General features: G+C 39.5%; 1 protein-coding gene across 1 annotated transcript in view; it reads right to left on the reverse strand.

The window, feature by feature from the left end:
* Window positions 1-21,305, reverse strand: part of kcnq1.2 (potassium voltage-gated channel, KQT-like subfamily, member 1.2) — a 127,093-nt gene that overhangs the window by 36,326 nt on the left and 69,462 nt on the right. Inside the window, exons 15-18 of the mRNA XM_077597437.1 lie at window positions 19,312-19,387; window positions 17,825-17,919; window positions 16,867-16,907; window positions 13,013-13,074 (exon numbers count right to left, since the gene is read on the reverse strand). Coding sequence (XP_077453563.1) covers window positions 13,013-13,074; window positions 16,867-16,907; window positions 17,825-17,919; window positions 19,312-19,387 — 274 coding nt within the window. The remainder of the gene's footprint in view (window positions 1-13,012; window positions 13,075-16,866; window positions 16,908-17,824; window positions 17,920-19,311; window positions 19,388-21,305) is intronic.

Raw genomic sequence — 21,305 nt, forward strand, 5'->3', positions numbered from 1 at the left:
GCCTCCGCGTATAAGCCGTACCTTTAAAATGGCCTTAAAATCGTTGAATTTTACAATTTCTCTCGTATAAGCCGCCCCCTGATTCACAATTTTCACCTCCATATTCATGGTTTTAACAGGGAGTAGAAATGTGTTACTTTGAAGGGAAATTCTTAAGAAAAATCACCGCACATGGTATTTCTGAGATAGTAGAGAAAAGCTGGATTTCCGAAATGGTGTTGCCTGCCCGTGGATGAATTAAAAAGGAAGTCAAGTGAGCAATGCAACCAGGAAGTGTATCCGTAGCGGTCTAGTTTTGTCATACCCGGATCACCAAGTCTTTGGATGCAATAATTGCATGAGATACACATTACGCAGGTACATCAAGACTGATATTTTAAAGATCGACCGCAAGACCTTTGATTAAGTGTTAACGACTATTGGGATGTGCTGACATGGTAAACACTACGAACAAATGTATTGAGGCTAAGTAAGGGAGTTTTTTTCACGTTTTATGCAAGATACGGTTATTTTTTTTCTTGAATTTCATTCGTAGACGTAAAAAAAAAAATTGTTTAGCGTTTTATCTGTTTATCTTTTCTCTGTTTTGAAATAAATTACCGTATCGGCCGCATTGCATTTCGTTTTTGTCACTTTGCAGCTTCGTGCATGTCAAGCCTAATTTGTGCGCATATAAGCCGTACCCTTGACTCAGGCATCATTTTTTTAGTTACAAATACGACTTATATGCCAGAAAACACGGTATATACAATAAAAATTGAGGAAGCGAGGTTAAAAAAATAATTGACTTAAGTGGTTAGCATGTGAGGTATTTAGCTTTGGTCTTTTAGTGCAAGTATCAAAGTGCATGATAAAAATTTGCAGTGCTAAGATTGAAGAAAAAGTCTGAGAACATTACTTATAAACATGGATCTGGCAGTGGTATGGCTTTTTACGTATAGTGCAGAGACGGTACTTCATTGGGTCTAGATTAGAGGAAAAACCCGGGTTGAATATGGTGACCGACAGCTCTTGGGAAGAAACTGTCCCTGTTTGTTTTGGTTTTAATTTAATGTACACTTAGAATTTCAGTTAGCAGAGCTGCACTGCATCATACCTTATTTTGCACGGATCTGAATTGTTCAGGTCCACCCACGTTTTGGCATGTTTTGCACTTTTTTCAGTGTAGCATGCAGGCGAGAATTTGGCGGCTCCAAACTGCGCATTGGCTAAAACACTGCCAGCCCGTAAAACACGTAACTCATTTCCTTGACCGTGTTGTAACCTCCCTTATGTGCTCGCACCTCTGTGCTGAAAATGAACTGGTGCGCGGGGGAGTATGTTAGCGGTCCAGTGTGGCCAAGGCAATAAAACATTTGTGTGGGGGGGAAGAAAAAAATGCACAGTAGTACTTTAACTTTGACCAGATTTGTAACTCTGTTCACGCCGTATTTGTCAAAAAAAAAAAAGACTGAATCGAGGGTACGGCTTATATGCACATAAATTAGGCTTGACATGCACGAAACTGTTAAGTGACAAAGACGAAACGCCATAACGCAAAACAATGCGGTCGATACGGTCATTTATTCTAAAATAGAGAAAAGATAAACAGATAAAACGCTAAATAAATTTTATTTTGACGTTTATGAATTAAATTCAAGATGAAAATAAACCATATCTTGCATAAAACATGAAAAAACTCACTTACTTGTGCCCGCCATTGGTCGCTCAGGGCGCCGCCATCTTACTTAGGGATGACAAACTAGACCGCTATGGACACACTTCCTGGTTGTACTGCTCACATGACCTCCTTTTTGAATTATACTTCCTTATGATATTGACCCAAATAATATGCAAATCAGCAGACGATCCTTTCAATTCATACAGTATTTCAGAAATATCATGTGCGATGATTTTTCTTAAGTTTTTCCCTTCAAAGTAACACATTTGTACTCCCTATTAAAACCAGGAATGTAGGTGAAAATTGTGAATCAGGGGCGGCTTATACGAGAGAAATGGTAAAATTCAATGATTTTAAGGCAATTTTAAGGGTGCGGGTAATAGGCAGGGGTGGCTATTATTCGAGAAAATACAGTAAATGTTCCTCATTTAAACGAACATATGCTGGATTTTAATCCGAAAACCGGCAAATCGGGGCAATTCCGCGTCAAGGAACACGGTGCAAAGTTTGCCAAACAGAAATGGAGCATGGATAATTGCAACTGAGCCCTTAAGTGACTTCTACAACATGTAGAGAGATTCTAGATCTGTCCAAGATCATTTATATGACAGGAGACTGGAGACCTATAATCTTCTATTCAGATGAAAATGCCGTCGCTGACAACAAGAGCCCAAACAAAGGGGGTCAACGACAAAAGCCGAAAAGCAACAATGGAGCCCCCTGCAGGGGGGTAAGAACCTTTTCTCTGGCACAGTCTTCTGTTTGTATTTACTTTACTTGTCCGCCTAATTAGGCAGCAAGAGTTTTAAAGTCAGAACGAGGACCAAATCCAGCATAGTTGGAACTCTGAGATATTCCCGCAACCAGGCCGTCGCAATGCTGCTTGCTAACTACGTAGCTCACCGTGCTTGTATGCTAGCATAGCCGAAAAGACTCGATACCCAACAACAAGAGAACAAACAAAGTTAGGATTGTGGTCCATGTCCAAAAATCTATTCTGCTAATGATGGGCAGGCCACAAAAGTGGCCACCAAAGGCCTGCTTGCTAACTACGTAGCTCCCCGTGTCTCCTCGTATGCTAGCATAGCTGAACAGACTCAATACCTAACAAGAAGAGAACAAACAAAGTTGGGATCATGGTCCATGTCCAAAAATCTATTCTGATAATGGTCGGCAGGCCACAAAAATGGCCACCGAAGGCCCGCTTGCTAACTATGTAGCTCCCCGTGTCTGCTTGTATGCTAGCATAGCCGAACAGACTCAATACCTAACAAGAAGAGAACAAACAAAGTTGGGATCGTGGTCCATGTCCAAAAATCTATTCTGATAATGGTCGGCAGGCCAAAAAAAATGGCCGCCGAAGGCCCACTTGCTAACTACGTGGCTCCCCGTGTTTGCTTGTATGCTAGCATAGCCGAACAGACTCGATACCCAACAAGAAGAGAACAAACAAAGTTAGGATTGTGGTCCATGTCCAAAAATCTATTCTGATAATGATCGGCAGGCCACAAAAATGGCCGCTGAAGGCCCGCTTGCTAACTACATAGCTCCCCGTGTCTGCTTGTATGCTAGCATAGCCGAACAGACTCGATACCCAACAAGAAGAGAACAAACAAAGTTGGGATCGTGGTCCATGTCCAAAAATCTATTCTGATAATGGTCGGCAGGCCAAATAAATGGCCGCCAAAGGCCCGCGGGCCAGACCTTGGACCTGGGACTGAGTTACGCTACGAGGTGGAGAGCGAGAGAGGGCCCAGACATGCAGACTAGCCGTCTCTGGCTTGTGGGAATGTGGTAAAGACACAGTAGTGGGCAAGGGCCCGGCTCTGAAATTAGAGAGTGGCGCTAAGGGAAGGGAGCCGGAGCCAAAGGCCATCTGGGAGCTGCCAGGAGCTTCATCCCGAGCGCATGGCCCTGATGTGATTTACTGCGAGGCCGCACTCCAGGCCGCACGCTAGCTAACGCTTTGCGCCGCGCCAATTGAGAGCGGGAACGCATCGACGGTGGAGAACCCACAGACGTGACAAAGACCAGGTCCGCTCGGCACATTCGCCAGATCCAGAAAAATGCAGGGGTGGAACATGTTTTAGGGCACGTCAAAAAAAAAATGCTAGCATACGAGGTCTTCATCGCTTTTGGTGAAGACATGGTAATTGTATAGCATTTTGTTTGTATACATGAAGTGAGAGACAAGTGACCTGATTTAGAAAGAACAGGCACATACGAAGGCCACTCCCAGGACAGAATTACATGCCTATTTAGAGAAATCAGGTCGGCTAGCTTAACGCTAAAGTCCGATAAGGCTCATCAATTAGCTAAAAACAAGCATTTACGGTAGGTTACTCTGATTTCGGGACCGGATTTGAAGGCAAAATGTGGAGCAATATGTTTAGCCAGACAAAATCCACATGAATATATTACTAAGCGGAGTGTTGCATTTTTTACAGTGTTTTTTTTTCCCCGTTAGGCAGTGCGAATGGCGGATCGATCGCTAATACGAGAGAATTATATACTATTTCTCGTTGGCAAGTGGTCGCGCATTATCCGATTGTGAGGACGTTTGTGTGCATCATTTTAGGAATATTTTGAAGGGAAGACAAAAGCAAACAACCCTCGATAGGTTGCATCTGAAAGTTAGGGTGGAGGCGGGGCCAATAGAGCCAACCCAGGAGACGAAAGATATCAAAGTTTTTAAAAAATTGGAATTAAGTTTAGTGTAAGGTTAGATTAAATTTATTTTTGAGTGTCTGCATCGTAATCCAAGTTCATTTCAATTTGTTAATTTTATGTTACGAGCGCGTTGCCGTGCAAAAAGTCTCTCTCTCCCCTCCGCAAAATCAGTCTAATTTTAGTACTATTAAACACATTTTAGTACTATTAAACCACTAGTTATTTGTTACTTAGTTAATAGATGGTGAATTAGAACAAATAAAAATGTTTTTCCAATCCAATATTTGGTTTTGGGTGAATTTGGAACGAATTAATTAATAGATTAAACTTATTTTTGAGTGTGTCTGCATCGTAATCCAAGTTCATTTAAATTTGTTTATTTTATGTTACGAGCACGTTGCCATGCAAAAAATCCCCCTCTCTCTTTCCCCTCCGCGAAATCCGTCAAATTATAGTACTATTAAACACATTTTATTACTATTAAACCACTAGTTATTTGTTACTTTGTTAATAGATGGCGAATTAGAAGAAATAGAAATGTTTTTCCAATCCAATATCCGGTTTTGGGTGTTTTTTTCAGAGGGTTGGAACGAATTAATTTTCTTTTAGTTCATTCCTATGGGAAACGTTCATTTGAGTTACGAGTAAAATTGACATAGGATCCCAGTCCCAGAACAACTTATCTCAAGGTACCACTGTATTTTAATGACTCCCCCAATGCACAAAGAAGCATTGGACCGCTCTAGTCGTGGCTCTGTTTACGCCAACTTCCCTGACATTCATTGGGAGCTCGCAAATTTCATGCGCGATTGCGTCGAGGCCGCTCACTCGCTCCAGAGGGCGCAGCTCTCTGGAGGACAATGACCTCCGTTGTCCGCGTGGAAGCGGGTCGCCGGCGGTAAGTAAGAAACCTGCTCGTTGCCAGACTCGAGCAGACACAAAGCAACAAAACAAAGCGGAGCGGCACAAAACTCCGGAAAACGTAAAAGATTTCCAATCTGGACAAACAGGAGGAAGTGCAAAATGGTGGTGTTGCAGAGGGTCAAGTCTAGACATGCCAGGAAGGTTCTGTGTACGCGGGTCAGCGAGGGTCCCGATGCCGTGTGGGTTCCAGGATTTTTGTGTGTGTGTGTGGGTGTGTGTGTATGTTTCCTTTGCCAAGTTTCCTCTCTTTGTTTAGAGCGGCCTGGTTGGTCAGGATCCCCGCTGAGCATGCTATGGCCAAACACACATATATATCAAAACACATCACAACAACAGGCAGGATGCTCTCATGGCAAAGAGGTGCTGGGAGCCTGGCTAAGAAACAAAACGGGGGTGTTGGAATGAAAGGGGCATCCCTCTGGGAATAAAATGGAGCGCGTAAATAAAATCTGGGTTGCTGACACATTGGCGAGTGGCCATGGAGCCTTTGAGCTCAGACAATAAGGGGCCGGAGGGGGGGGGGGGGGGGGGGGGGCATGACAGAAATGATGGAGAAAGTGTTGAAGCACGTATACACCTGACGGGTGTCATTGTTATGTTATTGGATCAAAGAGAGATGTATTGTTATGGCGACGTAACTGCAATTATGGGTTAGAGTCCGTTCTGGTCGGGGATGTGGTGAGATTTGATGGACCGGATTTTTGAATGGTCACTGTGCATTCAGTCAAGGAAGAAAAATGGAACTGACAAATGTCAAATTTGGAAACGTTGACCAGCCACTCTATTTTCGTCCTTCGCCTAAAACAACAACTGGCGATCAGCAGACCCTTGGCGAGATTGATTGTAAGAACTGATGGATCGGATCTTCGAATGGTCCCTGTAATTCACTCAAGGAAAAACGATCGAACTGACAAATCACAAATTCGGAAAAGTTGACCAGCCACTCTATTTTCGTCCTTCGCCCAAACAACAACTGGCAATAAGCAGACCCTTGGCGAGATTGATTGTGAGAATTGACGGACCGGATCTTCGAATGGTCACTGTCATTCACTCAAGGAATAAATCGAATTGAGGAGTTTGAAGAAATCTCAAATTTGGAAAAGTTGACCAGCCACGCTATTTTCGTCCTTCGTCCAAAACAACAACTTGTGATAAGCAGACCCTTTGGTGAGATTGATTGTAAGAACTGATGGACCAAATCTTCGAATGGTCACTGTTATTCACTCAAGGAATAAATCGCATTGAGGAGTTTGGAGAAATCTCAAATTTGTAAAAATTGACCAGCCAAAACAACAACTATAAGCAGACCCTTGGCGAGAGCGTTTGTAAGAACTGACGGACCGGATCTTCGATTGGTCACTGTGCATTCACTCGAGAAATAAGTCAAATTGAGGAATTTGTGGAACTCTCAAATTTGTAAAAACTGACCAGCCACTCTATTTCCATCCTTCACCCAAAACAACTCGCAATCAGCAGACCCTTGGCGAGAACGATTGACACACATACGGTATTTGTCCTCAAGTGTTCCCTGAGCAATAAATACGTCATGTTTACGATTCCCACTGTTTACTACAGCCTTGTAGCGAGGCCTGGCGCCAGATTTGAACAAACGCACGTACATGCACACGCTTACGGTGCAAAAACCCTGATTCCAGAGCTGAGAGGCCCTAAATGCCTTACAGATGGACTCCTAACAAACACCCACTCCTCAAGTATTCCCAATATTTGGCCTCGCCGTAATTTACAGCATACTTACCTAATTGAGACGCCATTAAGGTCATGCCGCGCATTCTTGGGCCCTAGTGTTGAATTTACGAGCATTGTACTGTACGGTCTATGTTACGCTACTATTCAGCATGAGGTTTTTCTTTTTTTTTTAATATGCACACTCGGTGTGATTTATAGTCCATGTAGTGTACACAGAAACACACATTTAACAGACAATGCTCATTGAATGATTCTATGAATAGGAGTCCTTTCACCAGTAATAATTAATTAAATCCAATTTTAATAAAAGAACATATTTAATCACATAGGGCGCACTTAAAAGTCTAACATTTTCCACAAAGTGGACGGGGTGACCAATCAGTGGGTGCACTAAATTCAAGATTCTGTAGTTTTTATGACGCTGACAGCTTGACTGTCTGAGTACATTGCTTGCTGATACGCTATATATATATATATATATATATATATATATATATATATATATATATACATATACATATATACATATATATATACATACATATACATTTATACATACATATATATATATACATATATATATACATACATATATACATATATATACATATATATACACACATATACATATATATATATACATATATATATATATATATATACACATATATATATATACACACATATATATATATAAATATATATACACACATACATACATATATATATATATATATATATATATATATAGGGCCGAAATGGCTAAAACGAGATCGGTTTTACAAAAAACATACTTCAAAAAATCCCTTACAAAAGTTGCTATACGGCGTAGACAATTTGAAATGATCAAAAACATATAAAGTACAGTTACACTTAAAAGTCTAAAATATTCTCCCAATCAGTATGCACTAAATTCAAGATTCTGTAGATGTCGCGGTACAATGCTGACAGCTTGACTGTCTGGGTACATTGCTTGCTGACGCGGTATATTTGCCCTGAATATTCAGTTTTTTATAGATCTAAAACAATGTTTATTCTAGCTTTTTTATATATATTTTTAGATTTTACAAAATGATTTTTGAACTAAAAACACAGAAAAAAAATGGATTAAAAAATTACAATTATTGATTTAAAAGGGGGAAAATCAGGAAATATAATATACATCTATACTCTTCATTTTAATTTAATCCTAAAGCAGAAAGTCGGCACTCATGATTTACTTTCCCGGGCCGCACAAAATGATGCGGCGGGCCAAATTTGGCCCCCGGGCCGCCACTTTGACACATGTGGCGAAGACAATTTGAAATGACCCAAAAACGTATAAAATACTGGAAAAACGTATAAATTGACAGGTAAAAAAGATTGTTTTTCCCGACTAAAACGTGGTGCAAGTTAACTACACGGCAATTAATCATTTACAGTTTATTTTCTTTTCAGCAGCTCGCAACTCTTTCTGAGACTGAAACGACTGAAAATACAACTCGCCACATTTTATCCACATGCTGAAAGAAGTTTATATAATTTATGCGATATTTTCCTGATCTTTTTTTATCACGGCGCATAAAATGCTAACTTTTCTCTGTTACATCATTTCAATTCCACATACAGATAGACTCATTTTAGCAATTAGCTTAGCACAATGACAAATATCCTATCCAAAATGCTGCCCGTTGAGATATTAACTTCTCATCACCACATACTTGTTGACCACACATCGCTGGACAAGACACTTTTTGGCAACGAAAATATATTTCAAGACTACCAACGATCGGAAAAAGCGACGCTAGCGAGGCTAACCGCCGTTCTCCTCCACAACCATTTTATTTCTGTCCTTTCCATGAAACGGCTCCATTTTTTTCAGACCACCACTTAGCTACCGCTAACCGGTTTCTAACCGTGAATCCTTCATTCTACGGGACCTTCGTCTTTTTACGGCTCCTTTTTGTACTATTTAACGCTGCCGACATTTACCGGCGCTGACGTGGGCGCCGTGCGTGAAGCTCGGAAACGCTGGCAACTGTTTGAACTGGTCGCCGGGGCGTTTTTCACCGAGTGCGCGCCACGGAAAGATAACACCCCGCCCGTCACGAACGCCATCCGTCTTGGTTTCCAAGCCGCTACTGGAGAATTCAATCTGGAGAGCGTTGGGTCGGGCACGTCTACGATTAATCAACTTCCCTTATTGGTCTTTGTCGGAGGGTGATAAATCATTGGCCCATCCCTGTTCCGGACACACAATGGCGGAGCCCCCTTCCGCCCATAAAATATAAATTCATCTACGACGCTGACACCCCGACATAAAGCCCGGCGAGAGTAGTTTGCATCTGGCTTTTTTCCGGGAGGCGTTCGAACGAAAAGTAACCGAGTTTTTGTGAGTCTGACACTGAGTTTGAGTTTGATTTATGTAATAAGGGACAGCCCATATGAAGGAACTTATTTCTATACATGACAATGAATATACATATATGTAAATATGTAAGATTGTAGCCGAGGGCTAATTTCTATCTTTAGTCCTTTGTCCAGGTTGAAGGTAAACGAGGAAACATATATACACACACGCAAGTAGCACAGTTTTAGACAACAATGCAGAGCTGCCAACTACTCCTGAATTTCAGGAGTTTACCCGGAAATGCAAGGTAAATTCCAGGACTCCAAACAAGCTCTATAAACTCCGGAAATACCCCAAAAATTGTCACTTTAATTTTTTTGGGAAGCAACCATTTCAGAAAAGTACCAAATTTCCAATTGAAATGCCTTGAAAATTCACAACATCGCTACGGCTTCCGCCATCTTGGTTCAACTGCACTGTAAACCGGAAGAATTTGGTAACAAGAGTGCATTGTGATTCATCCGAGTTCCAAGTTCTGACGAATGATTCGTCTTGTGCCAGTTCAATTTTGCATGAATCGGATAAACTCCAGAAATGGGACAAGGGTACTCCTGAAATGGGGTTGACGGATGTTAACAGTTCTGGCAATGTGATGGCAATTTTGTTGGTCAACAGCCAGGCTTTAAAATGATGGGCCAAGAGGTTCAGAAACATGTAGGCTAATTGCTATCGAGTTCCAGTAATGAGGAGAGAAGGTGCTGTAGCTAATTCAGCACTCTTATTGAAGGGAACTACAGTCACCTCAAGAGCCAGCCCTTGTTCATCTAACAGCCAGGCTTTAAGATGATTGGCCAAGAGGTTCAGAAACGACAGTTGACGTGTGCTAATTGCTATCGAGTTCCAGGTATGTGCTTCCAGGCACAAAGGTGCTTTGGCTAATTTAGCACTCTTTTTGAAGGGAACTACACAGTCACCTCTAGAGCCAGCTCTTGTTGATTTCTTGGTATTTTTTGTATAAAATCTTGCACTGGAGGAGGAGTTTTGTTACGGAAGATTTTGTAAACTAAGGTGGCATCTGCATATTTAACAGTATTGTCCCAGTTCAGGCGTTTGTGTAGTTTTTTTTTTAATATCAGGCGTTTTGGGCTTTCTGTCCATTACTTTCAAAGCTTGCTTATAAATGGTTTCAATTGGTTTTAGTGTTGTTTTGCAGGCCGATGACTAACTTGTTAGGCAGTAAGTCATGTGTCAAAATATATTTTGAGTGACTCCAGCGTTAGATTGTTTGTAACCAACCTAAAATTGGACAAATTGACTTTAATTGTATTCAGAGTTTTTTTTATCTGTCGTTTAAGGACAAGTTGAGAGTCAAGAGTTAAAAATATGCCTAAGAAGCAGGTCATAGGAACACGCACACACACATACACACACATGTACTATGCGCTCAGTGCGGTATGGCTAGTGAATGATTCCAACGCGCTGTTGGGAAAGATCCTACTTAGGAGTGAGTCAACTGTGACACCAGGGTTTGCTCCACGTGTCATTAGGTTGACGTTTACGAGAAGAGGCTAGGAGGTGACGCCGTCTTGAAAAGGTTACGAAATGACCGCAAGCTCGCTGGAGGTCAGCTCCGGCTCCGGTTCACTTCAAGCCTAGCGTGCGCCGTAAACTTTTACGCTCGGGGGAAACGTCATTTCGTAAAACGGGGCTCGACCTCGTGGCGAGGGGAAACGCCGCGCCGTTTGCAGACTCTTACATCATGACATTTTGGATGATTTAATTGGAATTTTTACCTTTTTTTGTGACGTAACTGCCTCTCATAATCGCCCGCTATGATGTTTGTTTGTACAAAAGGACTAAATTTACCACACACACACCCCCGGCCAGGTGTTTGAGTACCCACGTTTCAAACGCAAATCCTCTCCCAGCTGAGAGCAACATTGCCAGGGAAAGCAAAAATACAAAAAAAGGGTCATCCGGTTTATCCACCTGCTGCCTGTGGCTAAAAAGGAAACCCCAAAACAAGCCCCACAACCCCCCCAGCAACCCCTTTGTCTTCTTCCATAGAACAGGTGTGCTATCCCCGTCAAAACAAGACGCTAACGTGACGAGAAACGTTCAGCAAAATAATGCGGAAACAGTCATGACGGGAAAAGTAGGCCGGTTACTTCAAAAACGCAACATGTAGTACGTGACGTAAAAAATACGGTTAAACTGTTTCAATTACCAGCAGAACTATGGAATTCTACAATAAGTATAGTTATTCAATAATACTTTTCAGGGTTCCCATGTCATACCTGTCAACCTCTGCCGATAACTGCCCTTATAAATGATTATTGATTCCCCTTACAAACCCCCAAAAAACCTTACAAACACCGTACGGTCTATATCAATTTTTAGTCACAAATTATCGGTGCGCGTTCTACTGGAATAAATGCGGTATTTTTTTTTCTTCTTATTTACTGATCATTTATTTGTCTGTTTGTTGTTGTTATTTGTGTACTACGTGGTGAAAGCTTTAAATGTCATTATACTTGTACAAATGACAATAAAAGTATTCAACGTAAAAAGCAGCCAAGCAATCGCATAACAATCTTGTTTGGCGAAAATAGGCTTTTCTTCAAAGACAAAACGTCCTAACTTGAATTCCTGAGAAGGAACGAAACGCTGCCATTTTATTAGTTATCCCTTCTAATTACTGGCCTTTAAAAAGATATGGGTTGTTACTATTACAGCATAACAATGATTACAAATCCTGGGCTTCTAAATCTGTCAAACTTTTGCCATTTGTCAAAATTGGAGACGTCAAATGAAGTCGAGGCTCTCCCGAATATGACATATACTGCAATCATAACATGGCCAGAACAATTGAACTCCATACCTGTCAACCTCTGCCGATAACTGCCCTTATAAATGATTATGATTCCCCTTACAAACCCCCCAAAAACCTTACAAACACCGTACGAGTCGTACGACTCGTACGGTGTTTGTAAGGTTTTTGGGGGGTTTGTAAGGGGAATCATAATCATTTATAAGGGCAGTTATCGGCAGAGGTTGACAGGTATGGAACTCTAACTCACCAAGATGGCAAAAGGACTGCAGTCTCAAGACTAAAAACTAAAATCGTTAAAAACCATCACTTGAAACACTGTCGAATTTTCTAAACATGCTTCAGATGAGTCAAAAAGCATTGTCCTACCGCCATTTCTAACCTAAACACACATTTTAGCAAACCGCACAAACATCGTCCATCCGTGACCCGAAGACAAACAGCCAGTTGCATGCCCGAGCGACACACTTTGTACCCTATCATTTGGGCGTGGAAAACAAAAAAAAAACAAAAAAATCAAGCGGCGCAAGCACGCACCGGTTCAACGGGTACGATTGCCAGACTGGAAAACTGGCACCAAAGCACAAAACTACGGACAGACAGTTATCGCAAAGGCATCGCAACGTCGCCAAAAAGGATAAAACTGATAAAAACTGAATTAAGTTGAGCATATAGTTAGTAAATATCCCATCCCTTTCAGACCAGATCAATAGAAGAGGAACATTCCACTCGCCAAATTTGTTAATGAGATCAAAACAATCATTTAAAGACCCTAAACCTAACCTTGGTATTTTGACCTTGGAACTGCATGTACATTAAATATGGAAGCGCCAAATGCGACGTAATCTGTGACAGATAAGACACACAAATGCCAAAAGGGTGCCGCACATACCTTATCTTCCAGTCGGATCAGGCGCGCTCCAATGGTCGGGAATTCTTTATCTTCGCCTTTACCTAGCAAACAAAAGAGAAACGTTGATGATATGGCAACAAGTGCATTTTTTATATCGTAGCGGAAACGAGATCAAATCAACAAGATTCTGATATCATGTTTTGGGAATGAATATTCCCTTATTAATATTCAGTATTGTTTGGGCTAGTTTGGCATTACGTTTGTCTTCGTTTATCGTCTATTCTATGAGAGTTTCAGAGCAAAAGTCAACTGGGACTGCCAAAATAAAACAAAAACGAATTGAAGCTAGTATATGGCGGGCTCTTGAGAAGAACCGGGGCAGAGTAGAAAACTGTATAGCATTTTTCTAAATTTGGATCGGAGCATTTTTGCAAATAGCAGCGTTAAGATGGACAATGACAGATATATACTTTGACATTTTAAACCTGTTGTGATTCGGTACCACGTGCAGTAGAATATCATCCTTCCGGTTGCCATAGAAAACCATAAGTTCGATCAAAAATTGATCAAAAATAGCTCTTAACTTGGCACAGACTCGTTCAAGTTTAGATTAGGAATGAGTAGGACAGTGGGAGACATCGTGTCAAATGTTTGATGTTTAGTTTAACGAGGGATTTCGTTTGAAAGCCACGATAAACAGCTCGGTGACTTGGGAAGTGAGTTGATTTTTTGTACCAAAATAAAACCCAAAGGACCGTTAATAACTCATAACTCGGGTCACTTGATTCCAATGGATAAGTGATTGAAAGTGCACATTTGGTTTGCCTTTGGAACGTCGCAACGGCAAAGCCAACAATTCCCTCCTGTTTTGGAATCAATTCCAAATTTCTTGCCAATTTCTATTTTAAATATAATGTATTATTTTAAAAAAATACGCATAAAAAAAATCCAATCTGCCAATTTCTATTTTAAATATAATTTATTATCTAAAAAAAAGAACAGAAAAAATCCAATCTTCCGATTTCTATTTTAAATATAATTTATTATTTTAAAAAAACTGCAGAAAAAAATCCAATCTGTCAATTTCTATTTTAAATATAATTTATTATTTTTTAAAAAGCAACTTAAAAAAAATCCAATTAGCCAAATTCTATTTTAAATTTTATTATTTTTTTAAATCCAACCTGCCAATTTCTATTTTAAATATAATTTATTATTTTAAAAAAGCAGCGTAAAAATATCCAATCTGCCAATTTCTATTTTAAATATAATTTATTATTTTAAAAAAGCAGCATAAAAAAATCCAATCTGCCAATTTCCATTTTAAATATAATTTATTATCTAAAAAAGAACAGAAAAAAATCCAATCTTCTAATTTGGATTTTAAATATAATTTATTATTTATAAAAAACTGCAGAAGAAAATCCAATCTGCCAATTTCTATTTTAAATATAATTTATTATTTTTAAAAAAGCAACATAAAAAAATGCTATTTGCCAATTTCAATTTTAAACATGTATTATTTAAAAAAACACGCATAAAAAAACCAATCTGCCAAATTCTATTTTAAATATAATTTATTATTTTTAAAAATCCAATCTGCCAATTTCTATTTTAAATATAATTTATTATTTAAAAAAATCAGCATAAAAAATATCCAATCTGCCAATTTCTATTTAAAAAATAATTTATTTACTGTTTTTAAAGGGCCCTATTGAATTTGAGTGTGTTTTAAGAGAGAATAAAAATAAGAGAAACATGAATAGCGTAGAATTCCGCCCTTTTATGACTTTTTAGCGCCGAATAAAAGCCCTCTGCAAATGTCATTTCCGCATTGAAGCTGCTTCAACATTTACTCGAGGGCTCAATCGGGAAAAGGCAAATATTGGAGGACCCCCACCTAAAACAAGGCGGTACAGGGGCACTACTTAAATCTACTTTTAGCTCATTCCCCTCTAAAACACTAAAGTTAGCGAGTTCCATAAACAAAAGTTAGCCTCGGGAGTTTCGGCTATATTGCTACCGAGGGTCCATTTTTACAACGTTGACATTTCTCGATAAAACATGTGGAAAAACGCGATATGACACACGTCATGTTTCGCGTGGATTTCACACAGCTCAAGTGTGCAAACTCACTTGGCAGTCAGAGCGGGAGGATTAGCGTGGGCGTCACACTCTGGCGTTATATTTAGAACAAAAGTGACATGTCCAAAGGTTATTTCTTGAAAATAATATGGGCCAAAACCTCCCTGTAAATCCTAACATAATACAGTGCTGTTTTTTTGTGTCTGTGACCAAAATCAAAACACATGTTCACTGCGCCTGTTTTAAGTCAAACCACTGTCAAAACAAGTCAACTGCTTTTAGTATCCATCTATCCATCCATCCATTTTTTGGACAGAGGTTTTTCCTCATGAGGTCACGTTCACATTGAGCCTATCACATAGCGGTCAACCTCGGCCAATTGCTCCCCTTATTAATGATTGCAATTCCCCTTATTAAGCGATTAAAAAAAAAATGCAACACGGCACATATTTACTCACATAGGGCGCACTTAAAAGTCTAAAATGTTGTCCCAATCAGTATGCACTAAATTCAAGATTGTGTAGATGTCGCTGTATGATGCTGACAGCTTGAGAGTCTGGGTACATTGCTTGCTGGCACGCTATATTTATATAGTGAAAAGGCGGACAAGACTGACACGCATTTCGTGCTTAAAGCATGACAATATTAGCAATCAACAATGACATTTTTGTCTTTTGTCTTTAAGTGATCCGGATTAGAGCTGAAATGGCTAAAACGAGGTCGGTTTTACAAAAAAACATACTTCAAAAAATCCCTTACTAAAGTTGTTATACGGCGATCACAATTTAAAATGATCAAAAAATTTCTAAAATATGGTTACACTTAAAAAAATTCTCCCAATGAGTATGCACTAAATTCAAGATTGTGTAGATGTCGCTGTATGACGCTGACAGCTTGACTGCCTGGGTACATTGCTTGCTGACGCGCTATATTTAGATACAGTAGTACCTCGACATACGAGTGCCCCGACATACGAGCAATTTGAGATACGAGTAAAATTTCGAGCAAATATTTATCTTGAGAAAAAAGTCCCCCACCCTCTCTGGCCGTCTCTCTCCCCTCGCGAAATCCTTCTAATTTTAATAATATTAAAAACATTTTAGTTCACTATTAAACCACTTATTTTTTTGTTTGTTAATAGATGGCGAATTAGAACAAATAAAAATGTTTTTTCCAATCAAATATTCTGTTTTGGGTGTTTTTTTTCAGAGGGTTGGAACAAATTCATTAGTTTTTAGTTCATTTCTATGGGAAACGTTCATTTGAGTTACGGGAAAATTGACATACGAGCTCAGTCCCGGAACGCATTAAGCTCGTATCTCGAGGTACCACTGAATTTTAGTGCGTATATCATGCTTAAAGCATGACAATATTAGCAGTCAAAAATGACATTTTCAGCTGCCACCAGTGACCGAGACAATCCGGATTAGAGCCAAAATGGGTAAAACGAGATCACTTTTACAAAAATCGTACTTAAAAAAATCCCATACACAATTTGAAATGATCAAAAAATGTATAAAGTATGGGAAAAATGTATAAGTTGACAGGTAAGCTATCGGGTTACATAGGGAGTCATTTGAACACTCTACTTTTTAATAATTATAGATATTGTTTCATGGTTGGCTGGGCCAGATTGTTGCTATTTCAATTAATTCGACCCGGAAATGTGATTTGAGGTCAACACGTGAATTGAAGTCGTCATTCCAGGTCGTACGGTAAAAGATTAGCAATTATTTTCAAAATCATCCCGGCATTTTTCTTCAAAATTTGGCCAATTTCTTGGAAATTGTGTGTGTGTGTTTGTTTACCTGGGAGGAACATTCCCGGCTTTCCGAGTGTGCCGTCCAACCTGAGAAGGTAAAAAATAAAAAAAATTAGTTGAAAGATGCAACACACACACACACACACACACACACACACACACACACACACACACACACACACGCGCGCGCGCGTTTGTCAATGTGGACTGGCAATAAATGAAACATATGGATATCAGCAATCATAAATCATGAAAAAGACATTTCAAAATGGAATGTGCACGCGTGGGTTGTTTCTTTTTTCTTTCTTACATTTTTTAGGGAATAAAGATTCATCGGTACTGTTTTGCAACATAATATTTTAATGTCATGTTGAAGAAAAAGGTTACGCCACTAAATTTTAGGGGATTTTGCTGTAGTTTGGATACATTTTTTTTTCTATTTAAAATGTATTTGGTCAGCATTTATGTCTTTCTGGCAATCATTGTACTGTTTTTATAAAAATGTTCAGACTCATCCTCTTTTTTTTCAGTATCTGAAAACATAAAGGAAAAGGCATTTTGATTCATATTTTGGAACGGAAAATAACATTCATGCGTCCAAAAGGATTGGACGTCATTTAAAAAAATAAAAAAATATATTTTAAAAAATACACTCCTAAAATAAAAACCTAAAATCATTGCCAGTCTCTAAATGTGCCTTTTTTGAGTCACATTTCCATTTTTTTGAGTCTCATTACCATTTTTTTTTCATTGTCAACTGAATAATAAAGACTTTCTTCAAAACTAATGGTGTGAAAATTACTGTCAGATGAACACGTTGTTCTCTGTAGATGTTTCTTTTTTGGAAAACAACTTCTTGTAACATCTGAGAGTGTCAGCTGACAAAAATAAAAATGACCAAACCAACAAAAAAAGAAAAGGCGCCATTCATAGAAATGCACAAAAGAGACAACAAAGTGAAAAAGTCACTTTATGGTCCAGGAAACAAAAAAAAAGGGCCACACCTTCTTTGCAACTCTTTGATGCGCACCATCATGTTGAGATGTCCTTGCGAGTACTGTTCGATCACATCCCGTACATCGTATGGCTTACGTGCTTGCTGTGGGTCACACACACAAACACACACAAAGAACCACACACACACACACACATGAATATAACAAAAGCCATTGTCAACCTGCGCTATTGCCCTGTCCCCAAAAAAACCATTCCCAACCCCCACGGGTGCAAAGGGTTCATTGTTAACTCCGTCTGCATGCAAGTGTGTGTGCATGTGTGTGTGTGTGTGCGTGTGATGTGACAAGTGCATGGTAATGTAGAAAGCTATCGCATTAGCAGCCTTTCGCAGCTTTATTCGGTGCGACGTGGGTACAACGGGCGTAAGAAACAACCCGGTGAACTCTTTAGTTTGCAGCTGAGATCACTTAGAAGGGCTTTAATTGAAAACATACCCACACACCCACCCACACGCACACACACACAATGTTGGCTAAACAGTACACAACAGGTTGTACTTATGGCGACGTGCGTTTTATGCGATACCTGTCAACTTCAACTAAATGTCCTGATTTTCCCCCTTTTAAATCAATAATTGTAATTTTTAATCAATTTTTTCCGTGTTTTTAGTTCAAAAATCATTTTGTAAAATCTAAAAAAATATATTTAAAAAAGCTAAAATAAACATTGTTTTAGATCTATTAAAAAATGAATATTCAGGGATTTTAATCCAGTTCTTTTAATCCATTTATAAAAAAAATATATCAAAATATTATATCTAAAATGGTCCGGCCCACATGAAATTGAGTTGACGTTAATGCGGCCTGCGAACCAACCCGAGTCTGACACCCTTGGCGTACACAATTTGAAATGATCAAAAAACATAAAAGAAGGAAAAGGAAAAAATCAAAACTCACAATTTACAAAGGCTAAAATGCTTCTGTTACTTAGCTTGGCATTGGTCATATTGTAATTAAATGCCGGTATAAAAATGTTAGTTTACCACTTTCATAACCTTGCAGTGATTGTATTAGCTTTAATTTGTTTTCAAAGGGAAAGGAAAAAGCAAAACTGACTTTATGGTGTTCAAATTTGTAATGATAGCACTTAGCTTAGCATCAGTGACGTAAACCATGTGTTTAGTTTTGTTTACCAATTGTTTAGTTTTTACAGGTTGACTGATATTATAAAGCCAAGCTAAAATTGCATAAGGATGTTTTTTCCCCCACTGTAATTTTCATCTTCCTGTTTGACTTTGTATTTATCGCTGATCATAGTAATTATGTTATAACATGTTTGTACCTATCATAAGTCAGACAGGTAATTAACACGAGCACGAAAAAGTCGCGTGTAGGTGCAGCGTTTCAGGCATTTAAATGTGAGTAACATCAAACAAACACACCCAAAAAATATGCACATAACATATTGACATATTCCTCCCCCCACTTTTCTTATTATGCAAAATATGTCATTGCTCTCTCATTTTTTTTCTTACCTGAAACTTTTTACGGGCCACAAAGTACTGCATGCGACGCAGGACTTTGACGGCAGACCTCTGGGCGTGAGACAACCTGTAAAACAAAAGTAGACAAACATTTCAAACCCCCACAATTAACAAAATAATAGGCGTAAATGTTTTGGGCACGGCAGGGTGGTGCTAAAATGGCGTCATCGTATGGTCATAAATCACTAAAGAGTTATTCTGAAATGAGCAAATGCAGAAAGTTGCTTAACTTCTGTGTCGCATTTGTCCGCCCTTTTTTCTGCTTGGTGTTTATGCGGAAACTGCTGTCAAAGTGACGGTTATATTAGTCTTTAGAAACCCAAATAAAATCTTCCACACGTGTCAATCAAGCAATGCTGTTGCCGTGCAAGGGAAATTTGGGAACATTTTGAAATGAGACAGTTTATACACCACTTGAACAAAAAGTATTGTCCGTATTCCCGCACTATAAGGCGCAATGCTTCAATGAATGAGACATTATAAAACTTTTTCCATATATAAGGCGCACCGCATTAAGGGTGCCAAAGGGGATGTCAACAATTAATAGATAACAAATTAGCTTTCTGACAATTCTATTTTCTCCCAAGATGGATAAACAACTGTTTTATTATTTTCGTGACAGAGCATACGAGTTTCAGCGTGGATTTTCACGTTTTTATAAACTTAATAAAAAAATCTTCAGGGTTTTATTTATGAGTTTCAGCGTGGATTTTTACATTCTTATGAACTTTTATAAAAAAAATGTTTTCAGTGCGGAGGCCTAGTAGCAAAAGTGGCTTCCACTTACGAGTTTCAGCATGGATTTTCACGTTTTTATAAACTTAAAAAAAATGTACATATTCAGTGCTAAGTCCTAGTCGCAAAAGTGGCTTTCACTTACGAGTCCCCCCCCCCAAAAATTACTTTTTTTTTTTTAAATAATTAATAGCGGGGAAAAAAGCCTACTGTATTTTGCTGTTTAATATACCCATTTAATATACCCGGGTATATTAAACGGCAGGGGTATATTAAACGGGAAGGTACGATCCACTACGCACTCTTTATGCTGTGACTCTTTATTGCAGACTAAAACTACTTACTGTTCAGGTTAAAACTAATTACTGCTGAATAAAGTCTGACTTGGAATTTTAATGAACTTAAGTATCTATAATTATGCCCCCATGAACACCATACAAATCTTGCCAAAAAAGCGGAGTTGCCGTTTAATATACTAAACGGCAGGGGTATATTAAATGGCGCACCAACGGGAGGCTCAAAAAAGCAAAAATCATTTCATATACCCGGGTATATTAAACGGCAAAATACAGTAGTAGCGAATTCGTGATAAGTGAAGACGCGATAATCGAGGGATTACTGTATTCATTCCTATCACCCCAAAAAAAGCAGCTTGTTTCCGAGCGCTAGTCTGTGATGCAAGAGCTCGCCGCGTCACTCACGGCTGTTACACTCCACTTGAGCGGCCCTCCAACAGTAAATGAATGACTCCATTCTTGTGTGCGAGCCATGCTTTGAATGCCGTGGGGCAAAAGACGTGATGTGTGTGTGCGTCTGAATGTGTGTGTTTTGGGCTAATCCATGTTGCGCTCCAGCTATGTCCAGGCACACCCTCATGCACCCCCCCCCCCCCCCCCCCACCCTCCGCCCTCCACCCCACTGCCCAAACACGAGTCTTTGTGAAGTCAACAAGTTTCTCGGAGGTCTTAATTAGGACTTAAGAGACAATGCGTTGACATGGGAGCATAAAATGTGGAGATCAAAGTGTGCGCTAGCTAGCGCTGTTCTTTCTCCTGCCCGGGCTACAACGGAGGAGGAAATGCACCCGAACAATAGCCGAGATGAAAGGAATGAGGCCCTGGCTGCTTTTGGGGCAACAAAATGACATCCGGCGCCTCTTCACTTCTTCGACTGACTCCAAGCGCCGCCAACCAATGACCTTCTTTGCCCTCCTTTGCCGATGATGTTGTTTTCCAGTTGGTCAGAGACTA

This window comes from Stigmatopora argus, chromosome 3, assembly GCF_051989625.1.
Source record: "Stigmatopora argus isolate UIUO_Sarg chromosome 3, RoL_Sarg_1.0, whole genome shotgun sequence".
NCBI classification, from domain to species: Eukaryota; Metazoa; Chordata; class Actinopteri; order Syngnathiformes; family Syngnathidae; genus Stigmatopora; species Stigmatopora argus.